This window comes from Lagopus muta, chromosome 6, assembly GCF_023343835.1.
Source record: "Lagopus muta isolate bLagMut1 chromosome 6, bLagMut1 primary, whole genome shotgun sequence".
Taxonomy (NCBI): Eukaryota; Metazoa; Chordata; class Aves; order Galliformes; family Phasianidae; genus Lagopus; species Lagopus muta.
Window position 1 is genome coordinate 23,530,059 of NC_064438.1, and position 26,711 is coordinate 23,556,769.

Consider the following 26,711-nt stretch of genomic DNA (forward strand, 5'->3'; position numbering starts at 1 on the left):
GCCACGTACTTATACACGGCTGGCCGGTGCCTTATCCTCCGGGATCCCCATCGGCCGGGCTGGCTGCCAAGGAGACAAGGGAGGACACCTTTGTGGGGCAGATGGAGTCTGGGGACATAAAGAGAGTGGTCAGCATGCCCTCCCATTCATGCCTGCAGCCACCCGGCGCGCTGTTGCCCTGGCAACGTCCCTCCTCCCTGCACGCTCTCCCCATGGCCTTGGTGCACAGCCGAGGTGGCAGCACCCATATCACCTCCCCAGCTGCCAGCTGTGGGGTCTCACAGGCACACCTGAGGGAGGGTGCAGTACTCTGCTGGGAAGGAGAGGCCTTGTCCAGCATCATGATCCCGCTGCTGGGACACAAACCCAGCCCAGGCCAGTCACCTCAACCCCAGGGCCAAGACAAACACCACGAGAGCCACTCACAGCCTGCTGCCAGAGAGCTGCTGTGGGCAGTGGGACAGCCAGAGCCCAGGCATTCCCGGCACCCACACTCACCACTTGAGCTTCTGGTACCCCCAAACCTTGAGGGCTGAGGAAGCACAGCTAGGGAACCAGGGCCACATCTGCAGCAGGAGGCAGCTGTGCCTCCCTCCTCCTCCTCCTGCCCTGCACCAGCCAGGCTCCTGGCAGCCTTCGCCCTAGCTGCCAGCCCTGGGCAAGGATTTGAATTTCAAATAAATTATGAAGGCACTTGACAGACCTCAAATGAAGGAGCATTGTTTAAGCAGGGCAGGGCAGAGTGGCCTGCCTGCCCCAAACTAGTGTGCAGGCACCAAGCCCTGCTGGTGGGCACAAGAGGAGCAGTGAGCAGCACTGGCCAAGAGTGGGAGGGTAAGACTTTCTTCAGACCCTATGCCACGGGACGGGTCCCTCTCCTGTGTGCAGTGGCAGGAAGGCACACAGGGCCTTGCCAGCAGATCCGCTGCTTAATCCCGCCATCTGCCAGCCTCCATCGGGAGCAAAATCCCCACAGAAAACAACCCCGCCACATTTGAGTGTGCCCCACGCGATGTTCCCTTGCACAGTGACCTCAGGTCTGTGCAGTAAGAGGCTTAGTGCTGAATCCTGGCCAGGGCAGGATGGCGAGGCAGGATGGCGAGGCAGGATGAGATACGGATAATCTGATGGAGCGGGAACTTTCACATGGAGGGGCTGCATGTGACTGCCCTCCGGCCCCAGGGCCTGTCTGTGAGACCAGATCAGGCCCCAGGCAGGTTAAGGTGCTCCTGCCCCATGGTTTCCCATCTTCCCCATGCTGCTGGGGAGCACAGCCCCCACACCTGGCTGCCAACGGCAACTGAGAGATGGGCCACATTGGCACCCACGTTTCCTGTGGGAGACAAGCTGTGCCAAAATGAGGGGAAAACCCTTTGTAACGAGCCTTTTTGTTAGCTTCTCTGACTTCCTGGGACAGAAAACCAGTGGGGCCACGTGACTTTCTGCAAAGCCACAGCGTATTTTGGAGCCTGAGAGTGCTCTTGCCCCACAGAGATGAGCTGCAGCCAGCCTCACCCAGAAAGCATGACCTGCATGTGGGCAGGGCTGAGCAGAAGGCCTAGGCTGACTAGAATGTTAAGGACCAGAGGAGGTTCTCTGGGTTAGCAGGACACACTTGTCACAGTGTGACAAGTAGGACAGAGCTCAGAATTCACTACAAATCAGCCCCCTCAGGCACCAACCCCCCACACTGTGGGCAGGAGAACACTGCTGGATGCAGCACATGCGTCTGACGTGGAGCGGGGGACTCCATCCCCTCTGCCCAGCCTTGTCACATGTGCTGGTGCAGTTTCACCACCTACTTAACATCCTGATGCGGAGGAGGGAAAAGCATTCACAGCTCCCAGAGAGACTGCAGCTGCTGCCATGCCTGAAAGTTTCTACAGAAACACGAAGAAAAGGGACTGTGCTTTTGCAATACAGGAGAGCCAGACTGGGGAAAGTTCCTGGGCTCAAGATCACCAAAACAGAGGCACTTATTCCTCCAGAGCCAGGTGCCAGCTCCAGAACTAGCAGGACAGGTTTTGGTATTTCCACACCCTGTCCATGACCCCAAGCAGGCCCTGCATCTAAGCCCTACATCCAGAAGGCTCTGGCAGAAGCACCTCACCTCCTACCAGCCCCCCAGGCTCTTCTAAGAAGGATGGTTTGTGGTCCCAAGGAATCCGAGCCCTAAATCTGCTTTGAGCTCAGTACTCAGTTATGTGAGCAAGCAAGCGTGTGGCTGAGAGCAACTCTCACGCTTCAGCTCACAGAGTCACCTGGGAAAAAGAAGCCAGAGCTGCAAGGAGAGCAGAGTTGGAAGTTATCCTCAGAGGCTCTGCCAAGTCTTCAGAGAGACTGTCTGCTCCCTGGGCATGGCAGCACAATGACAGAAAGAAATCCCACGCTGCAGCCCCATCTGCCTGCCAGGGCTCAGGATGCACTTCTAAGAGCATCTCTGCTTGCCCAGAACCTGGTCTTGCCCTATGAGCACCTGCTGTTCCCACAGCCCAGCAGGACCCAAGCAACCACACAGCCCTGAGTTCTCCCTCCTGCACTACCTGTGGCACCAAATGCTGCCTTCCTACAAAAACCTGCATTGCCCCCCAGCTCCTCCTTTGTCCTTCCCTCTTCCCATAATTTCATAGTCAGGAATAGAGAGGATTGCTGTTTTTTGTCTTAGCCCTTTGCTGAGGTGACACATCCCTGGAAAGGACACTCCAGCTATGAATCAGATGAGAAGTTCTGCCCCGTTCTCCACCTCTACTCTCCAGCAGGCAGTTGGCACACACCCTGACGTCGGACAGGAGAGGGAGAAGAGCCAGGAGGGAAAGAACCGTGAGGATCCAGTCTCTGCCAGCAATGCAGCAACACATCCTGCAGACACAGGTGGCTTCAGCTGGAGCAGCTGGGACTCTCAAGGGGCTGCTAGCCAGATCCAGCCCTCTATCTGCCCTCTGCCACCTGCAAGTGGAGCAGAGCATGAGGCTGGCAGAGCTGAGAGTGAGAGGTTTGCCAGCCAGATCCAAATCTGCATGTGTGGAGGAGGAGGAGGCATCCTCTCCATTGCTCAACAGCGAGCTGGCAGCGAGGTGCTTTGTGAAAAAGCCTGTCCTGAGGTAAGCTTTGCTCGGGCTCTGACAGTGTGCTGATTTTACAGCTCAAGATCTTCACTGCTGCCACAGTTGCCTGCTTTGCCCTTGAAGCATCTGGAATTTGCCCCATAGCACAGCCTACATACCACCCCTGTGTGAGGGCAAAGCAGGTCCTCAGCCCTGTGTCCATCTCTTGGGTTTGGGCCAGTTGGGCAAAGGAATGACGAGTTCAAGGGGACACAGTGATGCCACCAGCATGGTGCTCAGGGGAAGGCCGGGCAGCAGCCAGTGCTCCCACAGGTGCTTCTCCCCTTGCTCTCACATGTCATCAGCATCGAGCAGAAAGACGAGCGTCGTCCCAGAGAGGTGTAGGCGGGCGCTCAGCTCCGTTTCTCGAGTGCCGTTTACCCACATGCTGTGCCACCCACAGACCTTCCCAGGGCAATGACACGCAGCCCCCAGGCTGGGTGCAGGCCTGCCAGGGCTTTCAGCCACCATCCCACGCTCCCCAGGCTGTGCTGGCATGAGCTTGCCACATCAGACTCACGATCACATTTGAGTGCCCAGTGGAGGGGATGTTGTAAAGACTCTGAGACTCACTAGGAGACTCACACCAGCAGCTCACCGCTCTGGCAATGGGAAATGCAGGAGGAGGGCTGTGTCCCCAGCACGCTTTCCCAGCTGGAAGAGGTAAACCATGCTGTTCACTTACACCACAAGAAACAGGGCACCTAGGAAGGAAATTTAATCCCAACCACCTATTATCTGATTGGCTCCAATCTCTTTATCAGCCCAATTAGAAGAATTACCCATCTGTGGCCCGGATGCACATATTGTGCACTTGTCTCTGTCAGCTCTGGAGCCAATTACTTCACCCTCCTTTAAGGCAGTTAATCAGGTACAGAAATAAGTCTGCTTGCAAAACACAGCAGGCTAATGTGCTGCAAGCAGAACTTGGGGTCTCATCTCCTATTGTTTAAAAACCCCTCAGGATTCACTTGCAGTGAGATGTCCATGATGCACTGGATGCCAGCCTGGGGACAGGTACCATGGGGGTCCAACAAGACAAGCAGTGTTCAATAGTGGTGCAGTCTCCTGTTTCTTAAGTCTGCCACTCATTGGGCTGCACACAGCAAGCTGTGCCTTCTGCTGTTGTGGCCTGAGCAAGCAGCAGTCTTGACAGAACGTGCAGGCAGGGCTGAGTGGCATGTGCCCAGCTTAGGAAATCTCTCCTTGCAGCTGGGGCTCCCGAGAGCAAGGCTTCATCTCCCAGTGCAAAGTTTGTTCTCCACTTACTTCGGCCAAATACACTCTGGCTAAACTCCAAAATCCAAGGGGGTGCAAATTTCTTCAGCAGTCACTGTTGAAAAGCATTTTGGGGATAGGGACTGACTGTACTTCTCCAAAACAAAGGAGAATACGCACTTAACCCTGCAATTCTTTCTACTGAACTGGAACTCGGAGCTACATTCTGCTCCTCTGTTCAGGTGGGCACAAATTCAGCAGCTCTCAGCAGCCCACAGCCAATCCTCCTCCACATCTTCAGCATGCTCTCTCCACTCAGAGGTGTGTGTGGGGACTTCTCCCTCCCATATGCCCCTTAAAAATCTATTCTTACACCCCTACAGCTTTTCACAGCTCTGAGAAATGGATTTGTCAGCCAGGCAGAACCACGTCCCTGTCAGAGGAAGCAGAAGAAGAAAAGTATCCAAACACCAAACAGTGTGAAAAGCATCTCGAGCATGCTGCAAAACATGCTGCATGGGACCAGGTCTGCATTTCCTGTACTGCATGCACCTGCACTGCACAAATCCTCTGCACAAGGAGAAAATGCTTTCTGTAAGCTCCGCCATGTTCTGCAATAACGGCTTACACAAGGAAGCAGGACCCTCCAGGGGCCAGAAACACCCACTAATATGAGGGAAAGGACAGACACTGAAAGAAGCTCCACATGGCCACCGCTGCCAGCTGTGAAACCAGAGCAGAGGAGAGCAGCTCTTGCCCTGGGTGGAGCGACCTTGTAAGCTCTTCGCTCGCAGCTCCTATATGACTTCGCAAGGCATACTGTGGGAGCTGAAAGTGGGACCCTTCCTCTCTGTTTAGCATTAGTGAAGCCACACTGGGAGCCCTACATACTGCTTCATCCCCCCTGTACAAGAAGGATGCTTACAAACTCATGGTCAGCAGAGTGCCACCAGGAAGGATCAGGCAGTTTAGGTCGGACAGTCCCCCCAGCAATGCCCTTCAGAACTGATCTATCCTCATTTTTACACATCTCTGGATGGTGTAGACACCTCTTGGCTTACGTGGGTGTAGCATCCCAAAAATAAAGTGAATGCCGTGATTCTGAAGGACACTCAGTAACGGTAAGAGAGCAAGCCCAGAGTGTGGACCTGGGGCTCCCTGGGAGCAGCGCAGAGCTTGCACAGCCCCAGCGCTGACAGCCTGCTGAAATTGCAGCTGAAGCGTGAGGTGTGAGCATGGGGATGGGGACATGTGGTGCTGGGCACGTGGAAACAAACCTCCAGACATGGGACTCTGACTTCTATGGGGAGAAGGCTGGCGTCAGCGAGGCAGTGATAGCCAGCTTCCCATTATCCATGCCAATAGTTCAAAAGGAGGAGAATGCAATCTCATCTTCCTCTATCAGTGCGCCATGTCCCTTTGGCACCTCATCTCAGCTGACTGTATGTTTTATGTAAGTGGGGTCAACACCCTCTCCAGTGCCCGGTGCCAGCACTGTGGGTCGAAGCCGGGGCTGACAGCCGATGGGCCGGGGGAGGCTGCCAGGCAGCACCCCATCCTCTAGGCGAGCACTGTGTCGGATGCTCCAGGCGGCTCGACGGACGTCCCACGGCACGGCCCCCTGCCACAGGCACACGACGGGCTAGAAAAAGCTGAACCGACGGCGAACAGACCCGGCAGCGGGCCCTGTGATGGGCAGCGTGGCTCCGCCGCTCCGATCGCGGACACGCGGGGCAGGCGCTGCCCGCAGTCCTCCCGCACCGCGCAGGCCCCGGGACGCGGCGGGAGAAGCGCGGAGCCGCGTCCCGGCCGCTGCTCACCTGCGCCCGAAGAGCCTGAGGCCGGTGAAGCGCTTGTTGCTGTGCCGGCGGCCCGGCGGCGGCGGCCCCCGCTCGGGATCGGCTCCGCCCGACGGCCCGGAGGCAGCGGCGGCGGAGGAAGAGGAGGAGGACGACGACGACGAGGGCGAGCCGCCGGGCGGCGGAGGCTCTGCCGCCTCCATGGCCGGGCTGGGGGCTCGACGCCGCCGCTACCGGCCCGCCGCTCCGCGCTTCGGCTCCATGCGAGGGGAGGGACCGAGGGGGACGGGCGGGAGGCGGTGCGGGCGCCCGCCCCCCCGAGCCCGGCGGCCGGGCAGGAAGTGCGGCCGCGCACCGGCGGGCCCCGAGGCCGAACCGGCCCGACAGCGCCTCCTGCCGCCGTCCGGGCGCCGCGCGCCGGGCACCTGCTGCCCCGAGCCCTGCTCGCGTCGCGGGCTCACGGACTGCCGCCCCTGGGACAGGGCAGCAATCACCACCCTGGGCTGCAGCGAGGGGACGGAGCCCCAGCCTCGGTGTCACCTAGCCCTGGTGTCACCAATCTCCCACATCACCAGCTCCCAGTGTCACTGAGCCTCGGTGTCACCGTGTCCCAGTGTCACCAAGTTCCAGCATCACCGAATCCCAAACTGACTAAGTCCCAGTGTCACTGAATGTGGGTGCCCCAGCCAGGCTCCAGCAGCTATGGCCCTGTGCTGAGGGCTCAGGAAGCCGAGTGTCAGCCCTACTGCCGCCCCCGTGCTCAGGAAGAGGCTCGGCGACAGCGGCGGGGCCTCCCTCGTCCTCCCATTGTTCGCCCTGGCACTAGTGCTGCGCCTCACAGCCTGCCTGCGTCACTGCCGCCCTGCAGCTTCTCTGAGCAGTGGGAGCGTAGCAGCCTTCTTTGCATGGCAAATGAGCCAGGCAAGAGCGTCACCTTGCAAAGGGTGCAGGTCCACCCCCACCCCTGGCTCTGGGGGTAGCCACTCACACGGTGCCCGTGTGCCCCTCAAGTTGGTGCCCTAATCGGTGCAGATCGGGGCTTTCAGCTGCTGGCCCAGAGGGAATCCTATGTGCTCCTCAGCAGTGCGACCCTCCAGCATCCCAAATGGTGAGGCCGTGCTCACCCGGCGGCACCAGGATAGATGAGGGAACTGCGGGCGAGGAGCTGGGAAAGCACAGGAAACTTTGGAGGAGCCTTCCCCCCACCCCGCAGCGCTGCGGGGGCCACCGGCGCTCAGCCCCAGCGCAGCGCAGCACCCGTCCCAGCGATACCTCATAACTGCGGTCCCCGCGGGGCTCTGGGGGACATCCCATGAGCGGTGCCGCCACATCTGCCGCAGCACAGGCGGGTGCTGCTCAGCCGGCCCGGGGCTCGTGCTCGCTCTTCCTGCCCTGGTGGCCGCTTTCCGGAGTCATCCCGAGGGCAGGGCCTGGCAGGGCTCTGCAGCCGGTGGTGGTGGTGTGGGCCCTGCTTTGTTTGCACCCTCCACCTGGTTCCTTTCTCCGCACTTCCTGGAAGTGCGAGGGCGGCTGTCATTGTGGCCAGCGCCGCCACGCTCTTCCTCCCACAGCCTGCAGCCTGGGTCAGCATTCCTCACGTGGCCTGGGATGGCTATCAGGTCCCGTGCTGGGCTCTGTGGAGGGCCCTGGGGAAGCACCTGAGTGAAGCACGAGCACCGGGAGGTGATGGCCTCATCACTGCTGTGTGCACAAGGGCAGCTCAGGGTGCCGTACTCTGCTGTGGGCATTTCTCTGTCAAGTTTCACGCCCTGCCCCGCAGCACCCAGCCCAGTGTCCTTCCTCATGCCACATGCTCCCAAGTCTCATGCTGTCCCAGAGTTCTCAGAAAGGCCCATCAAGCAAGTCCTTCTCTCTGTGTGAAACTGCAGGGGTCCCGCACAAAGTCCAAAGGGTTATCCACTTGCCCCCCCCCCCACCAAGGCCACCTGCTGGGTCAAGCTACCCAAGGCATACATGGTGCCAGCCACCTCCTCCAAGCTGTGCGGTGACACAGAGACAGATGTCTGTGCTGGCAGAGCAGGCTCAGCACGGTGGGGATGGATGGCAATTCAATGATGTTGCTCGGCACTGTCTGGCTAATGCAATTAGTAGGGCGGCAGGTGGGAGCCAGGCTGACTGCCCTACTGCTGCTCCCCTACCACAGCTCAGGTTCTCTCCCAGCTCCTGCGCTGCCCAGCTGGGATGGGAGGGCTTCACCGCTCTGCCCCTGGGGCATGCAGAGATCCCCATTCCTGGTGTCCCAGTGCAGTGGCTGGAACAAGCCCACCCTCCTCTCCCCTGTGCTCTGCTGTGGTGATCCAGCATGTCCTCCTTTGCTATTTCCACAACAAAGCCCCTCTGCTCCATTCTGGGTTATATTTAGCTCAGCAAGGAACAGCGTGTGAGATGCTCAGCTCATCCTACCCATTGCCCGCATCCTATCTGTCACCCGGGAACTACGCTGAGCAGCTGGGCCCCCAGAACCCTGCTTGGCTGTGTGGAGACATGGCCAGGCAGGGGGCTCGGGAGCCGCTCTTCTGACTATACTGGAGTCCTTGCCAGGCGCTGCCGCCCCGTGGGGGTGGCCGGAGCAGAACTGCAAGCTCAGGAGGGGAGGTCCAGCTCCCAGCATGTCCTCTGTCATGCACGCAAGCCCTGAGCAGCAAGCACTCTCCTGCAATGTGGTTTCCTCTCTTGGTGAACACCCCTGCGGGCTGCGCTACCGGGAGTGGCTGTGGTAACAGAAGGTCACTGCTGCAAGTCTCAGTCCAAAAGCAGGCAAGAAAGCACCCAAGATGTGCAAATGCCCCATGCTAGTGTCCAGCTGCAGGGTGCTGCTGGGAATCTTGGCCCAAAGATCCCTGGCAGTACTGGTGCTGTGCCACTGCTCGGCACACTGCTCCTGCCCTGCTGCGGCACACTGGAACAGGAGCTAATGTGACGTAAGGCACACTCCTTGGCTGAGCAGTGCGGGCAGAGGCACAAAGGCCCAGCACTTGCTCAGGGTCTGCTGTGATGCAGGGTAGCAGAGGCCCTCCTAGCACTGTGGGGGCGCCTCCCTGCAGGGAAAGTGTCCCAGAATCTGCAGAGCTGCTGCCCAAGCCAGCATCATTAATAAGCTTGGCATGGAACTGCTACTCAAAGCCCTAAATATAACCTGAGCACTGAGATCTATCCGCCCGCCCGAGGCGCCTCCGTACACCACGGCAGCTATTTATGGAAAGAGCTTTATTTCCATAGGCTTCATATCATTTCTGCTCGTTTCAAAGCCTTTATATAGCGGCTCCTGCCGCCTGCCCCTCCTGATGACTAATGAGCCCCAGCAGGAGTGGGTTGCTCAGAAGCAGGAGCACCACGGCCTCCACCTCCGTGTGACATTGAAGACTCTGGTGATGGGCAACAGCCCATGGAAGAGGGCCTCCAAACTCCGAACTGGGGCTCGGGAAATGCCTCTGTCGGGTTTCTATGGGACTCCTTGCCAGATCCTCCCAGCTCCTGGGCACACGTGGAGCAGAGAGCAGGATGTGAACAATCCCCTGTGATATCGGACAGCTCTGGAGAGAATTCAGGCTGATCAAATTAGGCTGCAATATGCTCCCTTCCTCCCCGGTGAAGGCTGGGTAATTGCAGCTGGCTAATCCGCTCAACATCTGAAGAAAGACAGCTAAAGGAAGAAAAGCCTGCTTTGCTCCCGCACTTGGTGTAGCTATCCCTCATCTCAGTGGTGGAGGCAGCCCCCTGCTCTACAGCCCCTGGGCCAGGCTGTGCCAGGAGCACTGCCACAGCCCTAGCTTGTAGCCAGTGCTAATTCAGGTGGGACACTGTCACCCAGCCCCTGCTTGTCACCCATTGCAAAAGTAATTAATGCTCGGGATGACTCAGCCCAGGGCCCTCCTGCTCTGCAGGCACTAATTCGGTTTCCCATTAGTTCCCATTACCGCAGGATTAGAGAGCAATTTGGTCCTAGTTTGCTTCACTACCCTCGCAAAGGGGGAGAAGGGCTGTTGCATGCATGGGCACTGAGCCGAGAGGTTAGCAAATGGGCCCCAAAGTGTAGGTAATCTTCCCTGCACACCAGGGCCTCAAATCCCAACAGCTGGCTCTCCAAGTGCTGCAGGACACAGTGTTATGCGGTGGTTTGCTGGGCTCCATGACACCAGCAGAGGAACCCAGAGACGGAATGGATGCTCCTGTTGCAGCAGCCTGCCCCAGAGGCTTTCCAGCCTCAGCTCCTTACCTCAGCATCACCGTTACTTCTCCCTGCTGGGAGCTCCCTGTTTTTGCACTCAAGGACAGGGCTGTGGGAAAGAGTGCAGGGATGAGCAGCACCCGGCTCTGGGAATGGAGTTTGGGCGTGACCCCCATGACAACCCTGACAGATGAAAGACTCATCCCTTACACCCAGCCCAGGCCCCACAGCATGTCTGCGTACAGCCCAGGGCTCCTACCTGTAGGACACCTGCTTCCTGATGGCCAAGTGCAGGAACTGCTCTTCCATCTCCACCGCTGTCGCCGCCCCTCTCACCTTGTCCCACGCTGGCTCTGCTCCACAGGGGCCTGAGCTTTGCTCTTGCCCAGTGCTCTCCACGTCCATAGATCCTGGGATGATTCCCGTGGCTCCTGGGGCTCCCTCGCTGTCCCCGTTGCCAGGGGTGAGCTCTCTCCAGCTGGGCCCCTCAGCCATGTGGAGTGAGGTGCTGATCCCAGCTGGGTCGCGCTCTGCTTGGCTGCCCGTGGGCCTTAGGAGGATGTTGGAAGGGCTCTGCTCCTTGAGAAAGTCGCAGGGAAAGCAATGGAGCAGCAGCCCAACTTTCTGCAGTGCTGTCTATCAGCCTCTCAGCACCAGTTTGCAGTGCTCAGGCACCGTGGCTCAGCCTCTGTCTGCCTTCGCTGCCCTGACACGGCGGAGAGGAGGAACAGCAGATAGAGACTTGCAGACGTCAGTGCCGCTGCTCGGAGGTGCAGGAAAAGAGGGCTGAGGAGAGAGTGTGTCGGGACCAAGGAAGGAGCCTGAAGTGCCAGGGCCCGGCACGTCTCCTACCGTCCCCCACCGCAGCAGCACAGGCAGGCAGGCAGGCAGGTGCCTGTGCACCGATCCTGCAGCAGCACTCAAAAGACAAAGCAGAAAGCGAGCGTGAGCGTGTGCGTGTGGAGGGGGGCTGCGGGGAGCGCAGTGTCACCTTAGAGACACTTGAAACTGGCACTTAACCCTTTGGAGGCTGGGAGGCAGAGGAGCGTGGAGGCATCCCCAGCCCTGGTCTCTCACAGCCGAGGCTGCTTGCCCTAAGCAGTTGTATGCAGCAGGCACCCCGAAACCTGCACAGCAGCCCCAGCAGAGCAAAGGACCTTCAACTCTGGGTCCCCGTTCCACGGGATGAGATCTGCCTGGGGAAGGGCTCCCCACCTTTGAGCACGGATATCCAGCAGAAGAACGGCATCATCTGTGTGTGCTGGGCTGGGACTGTGCTTGGTGGCCCCGGTCCCAGTCATGTCAGCTGGGCTGAGGGACCCTGCAGAGCTCCTGTATGTGCCTGGCACCTTGCTTTCAATTTGTTCTGCCTCGGATTTATCACACGCTGAGCCTCAACCTGCTGTGCATGGGGAAATGGGTGTTGAGGGTATGTAGCAGCTGCCTCCCAGCCCAGAGGACCTGTGTGCCTCCCAGACCCATGGTGCAGCCCCATCCTCCGCCCCAGCTGCTCTCTCGTGCAGTCGTGACTTGCAGGGAACCCATTCCCTCCTGCAGCGTGACTCACCCCCTCCAGCCTCCACAGGGGCTTTGTTCCCCTCTGCAGCTGCTAGATGGGGGCTGGCCCTCCCACAGGAAACTGGATGAGTTTGGTACCTCCTGCTTGCAGGCTGAGTGGCCCCTGCATGGGTCATAGCAAGGTGCAGAGAGCTTCTGCACCTCTGATGGGCGATTTCATCAGGCACAAGGCAGAGAGCTCCAGCAGGTAAGAAAACCCACATGGAACAAGGTGCCAGCTCTGACACGGTTAAAGGACACTCAGCCTGAGGCTGTGAGAAGGCTTGATCACCCTGTTCCCCCCAAGGGCACCCAAAGCTCCTTGCCAAGGAGCAGGAACAAAGCCTGCATATTTCATAATGGATCTGTACAAGAAGTACAGTTAGGTACAGCCCCAAGCAGTGACACCCAGAGGGAACAAGCTGCACCTGGAAAGTGGGGATGTTCTACCGAGAGCTCCAATAGCATATGTCCTATTGCAAGGCATCAGTGTTCCCATGAACCGCTAGTGCCCTGCTCTGCAGCGGTGAGCTGCAAAGGCAATTGTGTTTTTTTTCCAAGTTGGCCTGGTAACAGAGAATGGCTGGGAATAACTCATCTCTGCAAAATGAAGACTGTGTTCCGTCAGTACTCTTTTGTGCAGGGCTTCTACATGTCAGCAGTACATGGGCTCATCAGCAACATGATCCCAGATGGGAAGAAGCCTGAACTGGCATGGCAGAAGCGGGCTGTGGATGTCTGGAGTGCACTGAGTGTAACTGAGCAAGGCTGAAGGTGACTTCAAAGAAGGTGCCTTCTCATTTAGCTAATTCCCTCGTTCTGCACTAATTACTTGCTGTAGCCAAACTGGGAGGTGTGATTAGTTGGCTGCATTTTGGGAGGCACAGCAAAGATCAGAAGATCCTAATGTGCCTATTTTGAACGGCTCAGAATGCTATCCAGCAAACTGCAGAATAGAGAGGATTAGATGAAAGGAGATTTGATGGAAGGGGTTCTGCTTTCTCCAAATGTGTCAGTGTTAAAAGGGTCAGTGCTGGAGAAATTAACCTCTTAGGATGCTTTGTTCAAGCATCTCCAAAGTCCAGATAACTCTTGCCTGGGCCATTTATGGTCATTTCAATGTCCAAATCCTAACAAACCCACCAGGAGCTCTCTAGAATAAAACTTAATTTCCTACACCCCCTGTTGCCACTAGTTTCACACCAGTTTTCATGGATGTAAATGGACTATCAGAGGTGCAGATCAACAGGCCATCAGGTCCCAAGTCACTGACCTAAAACATGCAAGTTTGCATCTAGCCCAAACACTGAGTATGAGCTCCCAGCACTGAACCAATTCCACTTGCAGACAACAAATGGGACATCTGGTGAGCATGAGGTCAGAAGCTGTGACAACCATGCTGGAATGAAGGGATTCGTCAACCCAGGATTGATGCTGCATCTTTTTATTTTATTTTTATTTTGCTTGTCTAAGCAAATGCAGAGCAAGTGATAGAAGAAAGAGAAAAGATGGCTTGAAGAAAAAAAAAAACCCACAAGTAAACAAGACAAAACAAAACATAAAACAGGAGGGAAGAGGCAGCTACTGGAGTACAAGGAGAAAGTGAGCTGCTAACAAGAAAGGAGTTCATAGATGCTAAGCCCGCACTAATTCTTAATAAAATACAATACTGAAAATAGGATCTGAGAGTTTCCAAAATACAATATCTTAAGGGATCGGCAATAATACAAAATAAGGTTCATTATGTACAAACGAGTTCTGCTCTTGGTCTCTGTACAACGATGGGAGTGGGAGGCATGGGGACACGCACAGTGGAGGTGCTGGGGTGGAGGAGGGTGTGCTTGGACCCAGCAGTGGTTCTCTGTGCTGGGGTAGAGGCTGAGGATCGGGAGCACTCTGGTATCTGGTGAGAAGCAGATCCTGTGTGAACCTTGAGAAGAGCTGTGCTGAAGGCCTTCTTCCTCCTCATCCCACTGGCCAAGCACGTGTGGTTGCAGCTAGTTGTGTCCGAATTTGTCCTAAGTGGCTTCCAAGGCAAAAGCAGTTTTCAAAAGAGGGGACAGAGAGAGATGTGAGGGCCATTCTCTCAGTTCTTCCAGTTCTTGAGCAGGGGGCGAGACTGGTAGAGAGGTTGGGGCAGCATGGTTTGAGTGCAGGTCACTTAAAGCAAAACAAGCTTCAAGGTTGTCTGCTGTGAGGTCTAGTGGAACACACACAGAGATTCCCATATGCAATCTGCTGCATCCCAGATCTCAGAAATTCAAGTCCCACATTGTCCTTCTAGCAAAGGACAGCTGAGGGTACAGAGCAAGGAGACACTTGGGCCTTTCAGCAGGAAAAGGGAGGAAAAAGGGTGAAAAGTGGATGACTGGATGCTAGAGAGAATGGAACACGTTTGAGATGAAGTCATTTCAGCACTGTAGCAGAAATGCTAAGTCACGGCTTGAACCAGTGATTGAGCACCTGGTGGGAAGGCAGGGCCAGCCCAGGGGAGCTCAGCTGTGTACAGTGCACCTGAGTGGCTGGAAGGGGTGGAGCCAGGATCCACCCCTTCCCAGACCTCATTTAAAGATTGGAAGTGGAGGTAAAGGTATCTTGATAGATATTCCTGACTGCTGGAGGTTTTCCAAAGGTAGGCTGTTTGTTTTTTTTTTGTTTTTTTGTTTGTTTTTTTTTTTTTTTTTTTTTTTACCCCCCCCTCCACTTCTGTAGCCGTAGCTGCTGCATTTAGGTTTGTCCTCATTTGCTGTACCCAAAGACTTTGTTATCCTATATTGTGGTACTTTCCATTGTATTATGGTGCTACAAGAACTAAATTTGGAAAGTCTGGCCTGATAGGTGGTATGGGAAGAGACTGCTGACTTTGGTGCTGGCACTTAGCAGGCGGAGAGCTAAAAGAGTCTTTGGTGACTCTGGCCAGTTCAAATGCGATACCTCTTTCCTGGCAGAAGTAACAGTCTCCAGAGATGCCAGCATGTCCTCAGTGGTGTTTACAAAGCTACTGGGCACCAGCAGTGATATCAGGATATGAGGGGGTTTATGGTTCTATTGCAGCTCTTCTATAGGTTGCAGAGTTCTTTCTTCTTCATGGTTCTTAGGAGGATCTCATTTGGCATGAGGCAGAATTGGGTGGAGAGCTGTGATAGGATCGTGGAAGTGGATTTCCCACACTCACTCTCAAAGCAGGGGGTGTGTAGAATAGGAAGTGGGAAAGCACTGTTCTGATTAGTACCACACTGTAGGGCCCAAGCTGGGAACCAAAAGGAAAATAAACCACCTCTGCCAAAACAAAGGTGCTGGGGGTGGAGAGAATGGGGCTGTGGGGAAAAACTTCTCCCTGTTTTAGAGTTCTGGTTGCCCAGAAGCTGCCAGTTAATTTTCATGGTGGTTTATCTTGGTCTGGGATCTGTCTCCCCCACTCCGTTTGTGTGCAGATCTTTGCAGATATTTGGCGTGGAAGTTATGTAGGCACATCCATTAAGAGAAAGCTAGAGCAAGGAAGAGCTAGGTTTTCTCTTGATGGAGGCAGAAGTATACTAACAGATGGAGGGGAAGGAATGAGCTCAAACTCTCCAGAGTCAACTCTCCAGTCCTAGCATCACCCACTTCAAAGTCCCTTAAGCAGGGCAGTAAAACTCTTTCACGTGCATTGGATGTAGCCAAGGGGTACATGGCCAGGGACAGCCCCCGTGGAGGCTTTGGGGAGTGAGCTGAATAGTTTGAGGGCATACTCTTGACCTCCCTCCATTCCATGGTGAGCCCACACCCATAGGGTAGTGCTCATTCAAGCAGGAGATAAGGCCAGGAGAAGAAGGCGTCTCAGGACTTCGTCAGACGTTTATTACTGGTTCTGGCAGTCCTGTGACTCCTCTCAAAGGGGACCATGGGGATGGGAAGGAGCTGAACTCAAGGCCAGTTTAGGAGTGTCTGAATGCAGTGTCCTCTCCCACCAAGTCCCCTCAGTTGGTCAGTGAGGAGGGAATCCTGCGATCAGACAGACGAGGCCTTGAGGTCCAGCAGCTGCTACAAGTATTCAGCTGTCTCACTGGAGCTTGTTTCCCTGAGGAGGAGAGGAGAAAGGAGAGAGAGAGAGAGAGGAGGGAAAAAAAAAAAAAGAAAAAAGAAAAAAGGCATCAGTGAAGGCTTTTTGCAGTTTCCTAGGCAAATTTACTTCTCTGCCCAGCTGTTACGCTCTAACCAGGATGGAGGTCTTCCCTGGGCCACTGAATGAAGAGCAAACCTGGGACCACCTGCATCATCCCACCCTGCTCATGTTTAGAGCAGTGGAACATTGATTACAGAGTTCCAAATTCTTGCTCTTGAAAACAAACTTGGTCTTATGCTCTCAGCTAGCATTGGCCTCCTGCAGCTGCTTGTCTAATTGCCTGCCCCAGGGAGCTTGGTTGCTGTTAGCTTGCAGTGAAGGGGACATGCTTGCTTGTCCCTCCCAGATGTCATGCTGTGGTTTGGGGCTCAGACTGTGGTCCCCACCTGCTTACCTCTCATGAAATTGCTCTTTGAGGTGGGTTAGAGTTGGGTCAGTTTGGTTCTGGTCAGGATTCTCCAGATGGGATTTGCTCATGTATTTGGCTGTCTCATGTGTCATCGCCAGATGAGGCCTTGGCTTGTCAGACTGCCCTTTTTCAACCTCCCACCCCTCAGGATGGTCCATGGTTAGGAAGGAGCTGTAGCTCTCTTCTAAGGAGCCAGCACCCTCATCATAGAACAAGAGGCTCCGTGACTGAACTGGAAACAAAGAGAGCATGGGTTAATAATGTGGTCAAGGTCTCTCACAAAGGTCACAGTGTTGGTTAGCACATGCCCACCCAGCTATGGCCTTGTCCTGCTCTGAAAAATACCCCATTTCTGTAAGCTTCACGAGGCAAATGCTGCCCAGGACACACCACCTCTTCAGAAGGCAATCTGACCTGTGCCTTTTTCTTCATATTGCGGCCTTTCCTATTTGGGAGAATGACTAGATGAAAATGAACACAGGCCCAAACAATGTGCTGCTATAATACCACTGACAGGCCATGAATCCCACCAAGCAAGATCCAGTGAGGTAGGCTCTGAAGGGTCAGTGCTACCCCTGAAATAGATGTGGCGGGAAAACAGTTGGAAATGGTTTGATGGGATTAAAGGGAGGTACCACATTAGACTCACTCTTACTAGTTGTATAAATGTCTGGCGCTGGTGTTGCTTTCACTGTCTGTGATGCTGTAGAGAACTCTGGGAGACAGGGCATCAGGGATCCCAGGATGAGAACGAAGCAGAGCACCAGCACCTAGTGAGGAGATATCAACATGCAGTCAGTGCCACTAACAGCAGTGAAGCCCCCTCTCAGCACACAGGCACATCTGTGTGAGAGCATGTATTCAGGATTGCCATCAGGTCACTGCAGTCCCACAGGGATGGAAGGACTTGCTCTGCTAATCTCTACTGGAAATCTAAGAAGGGGCACTCAGAAGCTTCCTTGTGTTGCTCTTTTTCTGGAGTAGTTATAGTTCCATAGTGAGAACTTGCCTGTCCAGCTGAGATGCTCACAGCCCAGGAGCAATTTGGGAAGGAAGGATGCATAAGGGAAGAGATGATGTTTGCCTTGATCACAGGGAACCTGGCCATTAGCACAGTAGGAGCTGCAGTGGGCTGCAAGTAAACAAGCTCATTGGGAGACATCTATAAGATACCACAGCAGATTACAAAGGGAAGTAAGTTACTCTCCATGCTAGGACAGAAGTGGCAGCAGAGCTGCAGCAGCACAACTCCTGATGATATGGGCAGAGTCCAAGGAAGGAGATCAACTTAAGCTTGGCATGCACATATTCTGAGCCATGTGTCTTCTGGCTGTGGGCAGATTAATCAGAGCTACTGGACAGCAATAAAAGGAGAGATGCAGATGAAACCCTGCAAATTCCCCTCTGGTGGTTTTGCACTTATCTGTAAGTTCTGTCATGATGGAAAGGGACTCCATTTAATTAGGGGAGCTAACAGTACAGAGCAAATGGGAAGTTATAAAGAGCCAAATCCTTTTTAGCTGAATTCCAACACGAATATTACCTGAACACTATGGATCCCACATTAATATACCACCCACAGGATAGTATATTAATAGCTGCCTCCAGTGTAGTGATCAGCTTGAGCAAGTCTAAAGAGGCAATGCATCTGCTGATGATTTCTACAGCATGTATACAAATCAGACAGTGGCAATCTCTTGATTGCTTTTTGGAATAGCCAAGTATTTTGGAATAGCCACATTTAAGTAACTCACGGAAGCTAGTACTTCAAGTTAATACGGGCCACCAGCGGATTCCAGGATATGCAGAAGATCCTATGATAGCACAGGGATACCATACTATGTAAAAGGAAATTTAATTTTCCAGACTTTTCATGACTGATTTTGAAGTAAGGAAACCAGTTATGGACAATCCAGTTGCTAGACACATCATATCTGGAGTTCTTAAAAACAAGGAAAGCTAGGCTAGGGGAAAATACTACAAAATCAGTTGGAAAGGTGGATGAAAAATTTGTTTATAAAAGTGTCTTCAGAAGTAGTTGACAAATAGTTCATTGTTAAGCGGGGAGAATGTAGAAGATGGAATAGCAAAGATATCTGTTGTGGCTCTGGCAAGATACAACATTTTAAAGCTTGGATGTAAGTCAGTATCAAATCTACAGGTGGGAGAGACCACAAGCAGATGGGTTTTTGGTCAGCATTCGGAACGATCGTGACCACTGGGGAAAAATGTTTGAAGAGAACAGCAGGGAGGTGCATGCAGGCAAACACTGAGAACAGCAAGGTGGCAGGAGTGATTAGCAGAAGGAATGGTACCAAGTAAGGGAGCAGGCAGCTGTTTGGCAGAAGCAGGTCTGGGAGTGAAGATGAAGCACAAGGTGTGTTGCTTTGGGAAGGGCAAATCTCAGCTTCACTGGATGAACAGGCTTCCTGAATGGCTTGTTGATTCTGTATAGATCTTCAGGTGCAAACTGTACCCAGCTTTGGGCTCCTTTATTCCAAAAAGATGTGGGGCCATTGGAAAAGACCTGGAAGAGATCTTTGATAATAAGCAGTGAATCAGTAACTCAGCCTATGAGGGAAGATAGAAGAAACTGGTGATTTAGCAGAGTGGACTGAAGGAAGTGACCTAAATAACAGCTTTCAAATATGTGAAACACAGCTGCAAAAAGGATAAATTGATATTGCTTACAGTGTGCCTGCTGTAAGTTGCAATAAATTTAAGTTATTGCAAGGAAGACTTAGATGAGATATCCAAAAGTTTTAACTGGGAAAGATAACAAAATGCTGTAATCGTTTGCCTAGGGGAGCTGAGGGCTGCTCGCTGCTGGAGCCTTCAGGAATTAGCTAGAAATATATCCAGCAGGAAAGGCACAGAGTGAGAAGAGAAGGGGTCTTCTGCTGCACGCCCATGCTGCAAGGCATGATTATTCTACATATCTGTCTTGATAAGGAGCACTCTATTTGGAGACTAAATGGAAAATGGGAACTAGGAGGCTGATGAGAGGAACTGGCCAAAGATAGAAAAGCAAATTACAAATTCTTGAAATGCTTCAAAGCTCAGAAGCCTGAGAGAGTTGCTGTGTGGGCTGCGATACTGTGGAATGAAGGGAGCAGTTAAGAGAGATAAGACATTGCTGGGAAGTTAAATTAGGTATTTTATCAGTTTTTATGGCATTGGAGATGTCTGGAAGGCGCTTCTCCTGGACTTGCTCATTTCAGGTAGTAGCAATGAAGAATTGCTGAAGCCAGTGGTGCTCTGATGAGCTGTTGCATTAAGGAGCAATGAGTCACTGGGTCCTGTGGGGTCACACCCAAAAATGTGAAAAGAACTTGGGAATGAAGCAACAAAGCAGTGAACAGAAAAGAAAATATGTCATTAAAATCTGATCTGATATGGAGGTGGCAAAGAGTAGCAGAAGTTTGAGCAGATTTTTGAAAGGAGAAACTGAAAGAAGAGGGGGGGTCGAAAAAAAACTTCTCAGGAAACAGTACTCTGAGAAAATGGGGCAAACACCTCTTCATCTGTGTTTCATGGTTGTTAATGGTATAGAAGCGATAACCACATACGGATAATTTGATAACTGACAGATTCATCACAAGCACCTACTATGATAATCCTCCAAAGAGATCCCAGGGTTGGAGGTTGTGTTTTTTTTTTATCATGGATCAGAGTGCTCTTCCCTGGCCAAAAAAAAAAGAGGATGAAAAATAAGCATGACTCCACTTAGGCCGCCCACTGGCATGTCATACAGCACCACAGTGAAGTCAAGATTGCTTAACTATGACCCCTCACTATGAGATATGAAAGGCAAATGGAGTATCAAAACCAACAGATGACCCCAAAAAACTTTGGTTAGCTAAAGGGCAAATTAGAAAGATTCTAGCTGGATTTAACAATGTCTGATGTACAGGCATAGCAAGAGCAGATGTCATTTCTTGCTGATAGGTAGAAGGCAATGCTCACTGGTAGGAATGCTGAAGAAATTTGTCCACCCTGCTAAGTTAAATGTTAAGTACTACAGACTCAGCAAAAAAAAGGTCTATCCATTATGATAGGAGCTTATTGAAGACTTTTTTTTTTTTTAACTGAATGTCCAATAGCTAATGAAGAGCAAACAAAGTATGTTTGGCACAAAATAATAAAATAGTGAAAACACAGGGATTATTCTCATATTGTTGCATAAAGAACTGACACTACTGATGTGTATATGACATGGTCCAGTTCTGGTACTGTTAACACATGAGGAGAAAGCAAGTATACTGGCAACAGAGTTGGACAGTATGAAAGAGGGCAGGAACAGAGATTGATGAAGCTGTCTGGGGAGCATGGCAAAATGGAATGATGGAAATGACACTCATACCATTAGGCAGGTCCCGGTCTGTGTGGAAGCCATTTTGTAAGGTCTGGAGACTTTCCCAGCTACCAGAGCCTGCAGCTTCTGTAACTGCTGAAGCAGAGTCCTGGGACAGGAAACAACGCAAATCAGAATTTGATAAAGAGGCAACATCTAGTGAATGATGGAAAGCTCCCACTACCCCCTTCATAATTTACCCTGATTTTCCTTTATTGTAAAAACAAATCTCTCCTCATTGCTATAGCTTGCCCAAGTTATTCAACCAGGCAGGCATGAAATAAAAAAGGGGTTGAGATATGAAGTGTTGCAGGAACTGAGGGAGGAATGCCCCAAGGTGCCATAAGGTTGGAGAACCCTCTGCTCATGGGTAGATCCTACACAATTTTTGCTGTAACTGCCCTTGGTTATGAACATCACATTCAGTCAGGGCTTCACCCAGTCATCTCTCAAAGCTTTGTGGAGCTGGGCTACCATGAGAATCAAGCTCTGGTTTGGAGGCTGAATGCTGTAGCCTTTTCAGACACTGAAAAGAGGCCTGTCTCTTCCCATTTCACTCAGAGAAATGTGCTCTGTAGCTCAACCTGTGTCCTGAACCGTATGGTGGAGAGAGAAACACAAACCAGTTTTGATCCCCTCCAGCTTCTTCAGTTTTGTCAAACTGCAGAGGGATGTGGGCAAAGCCAAATGTAGAGTTCAGTGCTTAATTCATTCTCTGGCTGCTCCAATAGGAACATGTACTGAGGTGTCTCTGCCCTGTTTAACTGAACGCAGGCATCAGCAGACGCGAACACAGAACAGTGGTAGGTGTGGTATGAAGAGCCACCATAATCTTCACTAGGCTGATGAAGAAATCTTAGGAGCCTAACTGCAGAGCACACAGTTAATAAGGGCTCCAAATTACTGGAATATGGATTACTGAGTATTTCCCCTTGGGATCGCTGGCTGTTTCATGTAAATATGTATGAACTTTTATAAAATGCTAAGTCCTGGAGCCAGGAGGTTGCAGGAGAATCCCAGATTTATCTCACTCCAAATTCTCCTCTGCTCCTTGTACATGTGGAAAGAGGCACAGAGCGTCCCCCTGGCAGTGACTGAAAATCAAGCCCAATTAGAAAGAACAGTGTGTTTTCTGAGTAAGGAAAAATAATAATAATAATAATAATCCCCAGCTTTTAGGCCAATCTTCTGATTTTGTAGGATGGGGCTCATGCCTTTTCAACACCAAGGGCTGCCTGTGTTCCCAGGGAGGTTAGGCATCAACCTGTGGCTAACTGTGCCGGGCAGCAGTATCACCAGCAGATGGCACACCTTGGTTCCCTAGTCCAAGCAGCAGTGGCTGGGATGAAGCTGGGGGCATTGGTTCTGCTGTTATGGATGAGAAGAGAATGGCAGAGCCTCAAGGAGTGCTTCACAGCCCTGCATGCTGAAGCGGCAGCAAGCAGGGCTGCAGAAATGAGCTTTCCTCTTATCGGCCTTGTCCTTGCTTATACCTAACTGTACCTAATATGAGCGAGCAGGGCTGGGCTCTCCTCCTGCTGCTCATCCCCGCAGCAAGGACATGAGTCTTTCTTATCTGCTTGCAAGGAAGTAAATTCCCCTGGTGTTCTCTTGACTGCCTCTGCATATTATAAGCACAAGTGTTCACCAGAGACTTGAAGGAAGGAGCCAGGGCCTGTTCTAGGGCTGCAGGAGCATCTTGTTCCTCTCAGGCAGGCAGCAGGAGCAGCAGCAGATGGGAGTGGATCCTCCAGGCTTGCAGGGAGTTCCTCTAGCCTAGCTGTTCAAGTGGGCAAGGCAGGGCAAACAAGGGCTGTGGGCTGAGCTGCACAGTTCCACCAATACCACACCACAAGGAGTTGCCCTGGATAAGGTGGGAGTTGGGATCTCTGCCTTTACTAGAGGAAACAGATTTCCCATCTAGTCTGTTCAGCTGTTTCTCAACAGAAACCTGAAACTCCTGCATAAAGTCCAGGGCTTCTAAAGAGCCCAAGAACAGGAGTGGGTTAAAGGACCTGCTGTGGGTGGCCTCCCTCAGATCACCTGCCCTGGGGACAGTCAGTGGAGGGCTACAAGAAAGAGCAGTGAGCCCAAAGGGCTGCAAGGAGAAGAAGGAAGAGATGGGAGAGAACTCCTTCCTTCCTTCCCTCCCTCCTTTTGCTGCGGCGTGGCCTGGCCGTCCCAACACAAACATTCCAGGCTCACTAAGCAAACCCAGCTGCCTTGCTGCTGCCATGGGCCCCAGACCAGTGCCTCATCGAGCGCACCCACCTCACCAGGAGCTGGGGGCTGACTTCTTGCCCTCCTGCCCCAGTGCTCCTTCAGTCTCCCTTCCATTGCACACCCCACAGAGAGGTCAAGTTTAGCTCCCCTTACCTGTTTGCGCTTTCTAAGGTCTCCACTTTTTTCCAGAGTTCATTATTTTCTGTCGTGTATGTCTCCACCCTGTGGGAGTAAGACCCATGACCAGTTAGCTACACAGGTGGGACAGAGGAAGCAGTCCCTGCCTCTCTTGCACTGAGAAGGCTCAGGCTCAACGGCCACATCCAGTGCCTCCACATGTGGTCCTGGACGCAAATGTTCAGTCATCTCCAACCCCCTAAAAAGCATGCCAAAGGAGCGGAGGGGGAGGTATAAATTCTCACACCTCTTCCACTGGGACCAAAAATCTGCCAGGCTGAGAGCCTCGCAGCAGGAACCAGGCAGCTCTGCACAAATGCTGGGCCAGCTCTTATTGCGGGCACTTGAGGGCAGCAGAGAACCTGCAGGCTGCTCCCAGTGCTCCGGAGAGGAAAGGCGCAGCGTTGTGTTCGGGACAGGCGAAGGGGAGTATCTCCAGGGCAGGGACGCAGCCTGGTGATGCTGGGCTTTCCAGCGCTACCTCCAAACTAGGCGTTCCGTGCAAAAACCGGGCTTGCAGCAAAAGTATGGTGCTGAATGGTGGAGGGCCCAAGCACAGATGTTGACAAATCAGCCAAGCTGACCAAAGACTTGATACTTAAAAAAAAAAAAAAATTATAAAAAAAAAATGATCAAATGTTCCTTTTGGTTCACATTTAAACCTGGCATTGCTTGAAAGCCATCTGTCCCAGCAATGCACTAGCGTAACAAAGCACTGAGTACATACACGTCTGGGGAAGAGGCCCCAGCACAGATTGATTGCTACTTGAGCAAGGGCAGCACCTCCCCAGCCCCATCCTGAGGGATGTGGGTGTCCATGTGGGACACTAACTGGAGGTGATGTGCTGCAGTGCCTGGACTCGTGCATGAGCACTGAGGCACTGCTTGTGAAAGGGCATGAGAATTTGGAGGGGCCTTGAGTCATCTGTTTTCATTTAGCATTTCTGCACACTTAGACAAGATAAACAAACAGCAGCAGCAGGAAGAGTTAATTAAGGTTGGGTTTGAGGGATTTTTTTTTCCATTTTGCTGATCTCAGGTGGTGTTAATAACAGGGAAAAAGATGGTATTTGAACAGAAATGTGAGCTTGCAGCTGGATCCCAGCATTTTGCTTTGCCTGGAATGCCCGCTGGGAATGCTGGTACAGAGAGGACCACAGGATCAGAACTTCAGGAGTTATTTTCAACCCTCTTTGACACATGCCATTGTTATGTGATGTCACCTTGGGTTTGCTCCCTTCACATATTCAGGATCTGAGGGTTATTAGGAGAAAAACAAAGCCTATGTACAAAAAGGGGGATGGGTAGGGAAAGGAAAAGGGTGTGGTTAATAATGGTGCAAGGTTTTCCTTGTTATCAAATGCTTGTGTGTTCTCTTCATGGGGAGAAAGGGAAAAGCTTTATTCAGTACCCTAGGAGGACATACTCCTTATGGGATTGACAGAATAGGAGCAATTCTAGTGGGGAAATGTGACTCTTATCCCAAATCCCACCTTGTGGGCAGCCAAAATGGCCTGTGTTCTGCAGAGGACCAGCCAAACTAAGCAGCTGGAAACACTAGATTTCTAGAGCATTCTCCATCCTGCAAGAGGATTTCTAGGAGGGAGGGGAGTAGGGGCAAGATCCCAAACCAAACTTCTGTGCAGCCAGTCTTGCAAGGAATTGTACTTTTTGAGCAAGTCAGTAGTTTTCTGAGTTGAAAATATGCTTCTTTTTTTTACAGTCCCACTGCAAGCCCAGTGACTGCTGAATACTTCCCACTGTCAAATAGGTCACCTCAGGGCAGGGGTGGGTACCGAGTCTCATAGGGACACAATGGAAATACCTCATACTCCTCTGGCATTTTAACTTCACCATCTTGGTTAGGAGAGGTTTAAAGAGCCAACTGACCATGGTGTCACTGTTGGCTAGAGCCACATGTGACCATCCTTATACCATAATGAAAGTAATAGGAGAGATCCCTGACCCTGGTTCAGTCACTTTTGAGCTCAGGTGCTGTGGGGAAGAATAATGACATATGTAAGGGATCACGTGGGCTAAAGAGTCAAAAGCACTAAAAAGAGGGACTGTGAAAGGACAGGACTTCTTTGTCAAAGGTAGGGCAGAGAAGAAGAAACTTACTTTTTTTCTAGGCATTCCACATATTCTTTCTTCTTTCTGCGACTCTCCTGAGCAGAGATCTGTGAGAGGGGCAGCCATCAGAGAGCAGTCAGTACCATAAGCATCTAGATGTGTCTCTGTGGCCCCCTCGTCTTGTCCGCTCTCTGCACACACAGCACCCTCAGGTAAATGGGGAAGTCACCTTCCAGTCTGCCATTCCTACTGGACTTCAGGCCAAAACTGGGAGGAATGGATGCTGCAGACACGCAGACTTATTTGGCCTATAGACCACAAATATTTGTTGCAGTGTGCCTGACCCCCCTTGCTGCTGAGAGCATCTTTTGGGTTGCTCTGAACTCCTCTGACTCACACAGTACATGCTGTGGCCATCTGGGCAGATTCTGCCCCTGACCACTTCTGAGTCACTGGGTGACTAATTCAGGGTCTCATTATTTCTCCCACAAGATGCTTTCCAATCAGTCTAAAGTCTGATAGCTTCTGCCTGGCTAACGAGCTCTGTGCACTACTCGTCCTACACCATGCTGTAGTTCTTGTTTCCCTGCCCCCACAGTGACGCCTGACCAGGACGGTTGGTTTGATGCTTTAATTTGTGGGCCTCATCACAGGCCACGCGCTCACAGGAGATGGGCTAGAAGCCACACTCTCCAGCTATAGCTGCATGCACAGAATGCACACAGATGATCCGCAGCACCACTGTGGGCTGGAAGGCTTGTGCCAGTGCATCAAAGGCAGGATCCCACCTCTTCTGAGCTGCACTGCAAGGATAACTACAGTGCTGGTCAGGCGAGGCTCTGGAATCATGGGAACTGCAAGGTTTGGGTTTTTTGCAGTCACCTTGTTCTTTATTTTTCTTCTGACCCTCTTCAGTGCTTTCTCCTCTGCTTTGGTGAGGGGCAGCTTGGTAGGAATGGGGTAACCCTCAGCAATCAAGGTGCGTTTCTCCTCTTCAGTCAAGAGCAGCGGGCCAGAGGTCCCTTGTAATTTCTGAAACACACAGAAAGCAGCTGTCAGCAACAGCAAGGAGTCCTATTCCCCAGCAACAACCAAATCCACTCTACAAGCGTCAGAAAGCTTCCAGTCCCCTCTGAGCACCAAGAAGCCCTGCATCGCTATGACATCCTGTTTCTTCCTTACGTGTGGTGCTGTGAGGAGAGGTGAGGAGGAGATGGCAGTAGAAGAGCGAGCAGCAGGTCGGGCTGGGCTGGAGGGAGGCAGGGACCGAGGGCTCTGGGACCCATCACTGTCACTGCCATGGCTGCTGGGCGGAGTTGGAGGCATCTGCACCAGGTCATCTACTGAGAAACAAGGATATCAAGTCAATGGCTGTCATGTCAGCCTTACAGATGCCATACAGCAATTGGCACCCATACAGATGGGACATTGGCACCCATACAGATGCCAAGTAGCAATAGGAAAAGGCGCTGCCTTAAAACAGGACTGAAAGAAGAAAGCAAT

At 52.5% G+C, this 26,711-nt stretch overlaps 2 protein-coding genes across 9 annotated transcripts in view; both read right to left on the reverse strand.

The window, feature by feature from the left end:
* The window catches only part of DGKZ (diacylglycerol kinase zeta), a 41,850-nt gene extending 31,030 nt beyond the window's left edge, over nt 1-10,820 (reverse strand). The window contains exons 1-2 of one of the 6 annotated variants that reach the window (XM_048948087.1): nt 6,143-6,417; nt 10-108 (exon numbers count right to left, since the gene is read on the reverse strand). In XM_048948087.1, coding sequence (XP_048804044.1) covers nt 10-108; nt 6,143-6,324 — 281 coding nt within the window. In that variant the 5' untranslated portion in view covers nt 6,325-6,417. Of the gene's footprint in view, nt 1-9; nt 109-6,142; nt 6,418-7,393; nt 7,604-10,569 lie in introns of those variants that run through there. The other 5 variants (XM_048948088.1, XM_048948091.1, XM_048948089.1 and 2 more) reach the window with 5 other exon arrangements.
* A 2,486-nt stretch (nt 10,821-13,306) lies between these two features.
* CREB3L1 (cAMP responsive element binding protein 3 like 1) overlaps nt 13,307-26,711 on the reverse strand; it is a 43,080-nt gene continuing 29,675 nt past the window's right edge. The window contains exons 5-12 of one of the 3 annotated variants that reach the window (XM_048949101.1): nt 26,391-26,551; nt 26,091-26,240; nt 25,257-25,315; nt 23,112-23,180; nt 20,745-20,844; nt 17,037-17,151; nt 16,367-16,613; nt 13,307-15,927 (exon numbers count right to left, since the gene is read on the reverse strand). In XM_048949101.1, the coding sequence (XP_048805058.1) occupies nt 15,891-15,927; nt 16,367-16,613; nt 17,037-17,151; nt 20,745-20,844; nt 23,112-23,180; nt 25,257-25,315; nt 26,091-26,240; nt 26,391-26,551 (938 nt within the window). In that variant the 3' untranslated portion in view covers nt 13,307-15,890. Of the gene's footprint in view, nt 15,928-16,366; nt 16,614-17,030; nt 17,152-20,744; nt 20,845-23,111; nt 23,181-25,256; nt 25,316-26,090; nt 26,241-26,390; nt 26,552-26,711 lie in introns of all 3 variants that reach the window. The other 2 variants (XM_048949100.1, XM_048949098.1) reach the window with 2 other exon arrangements.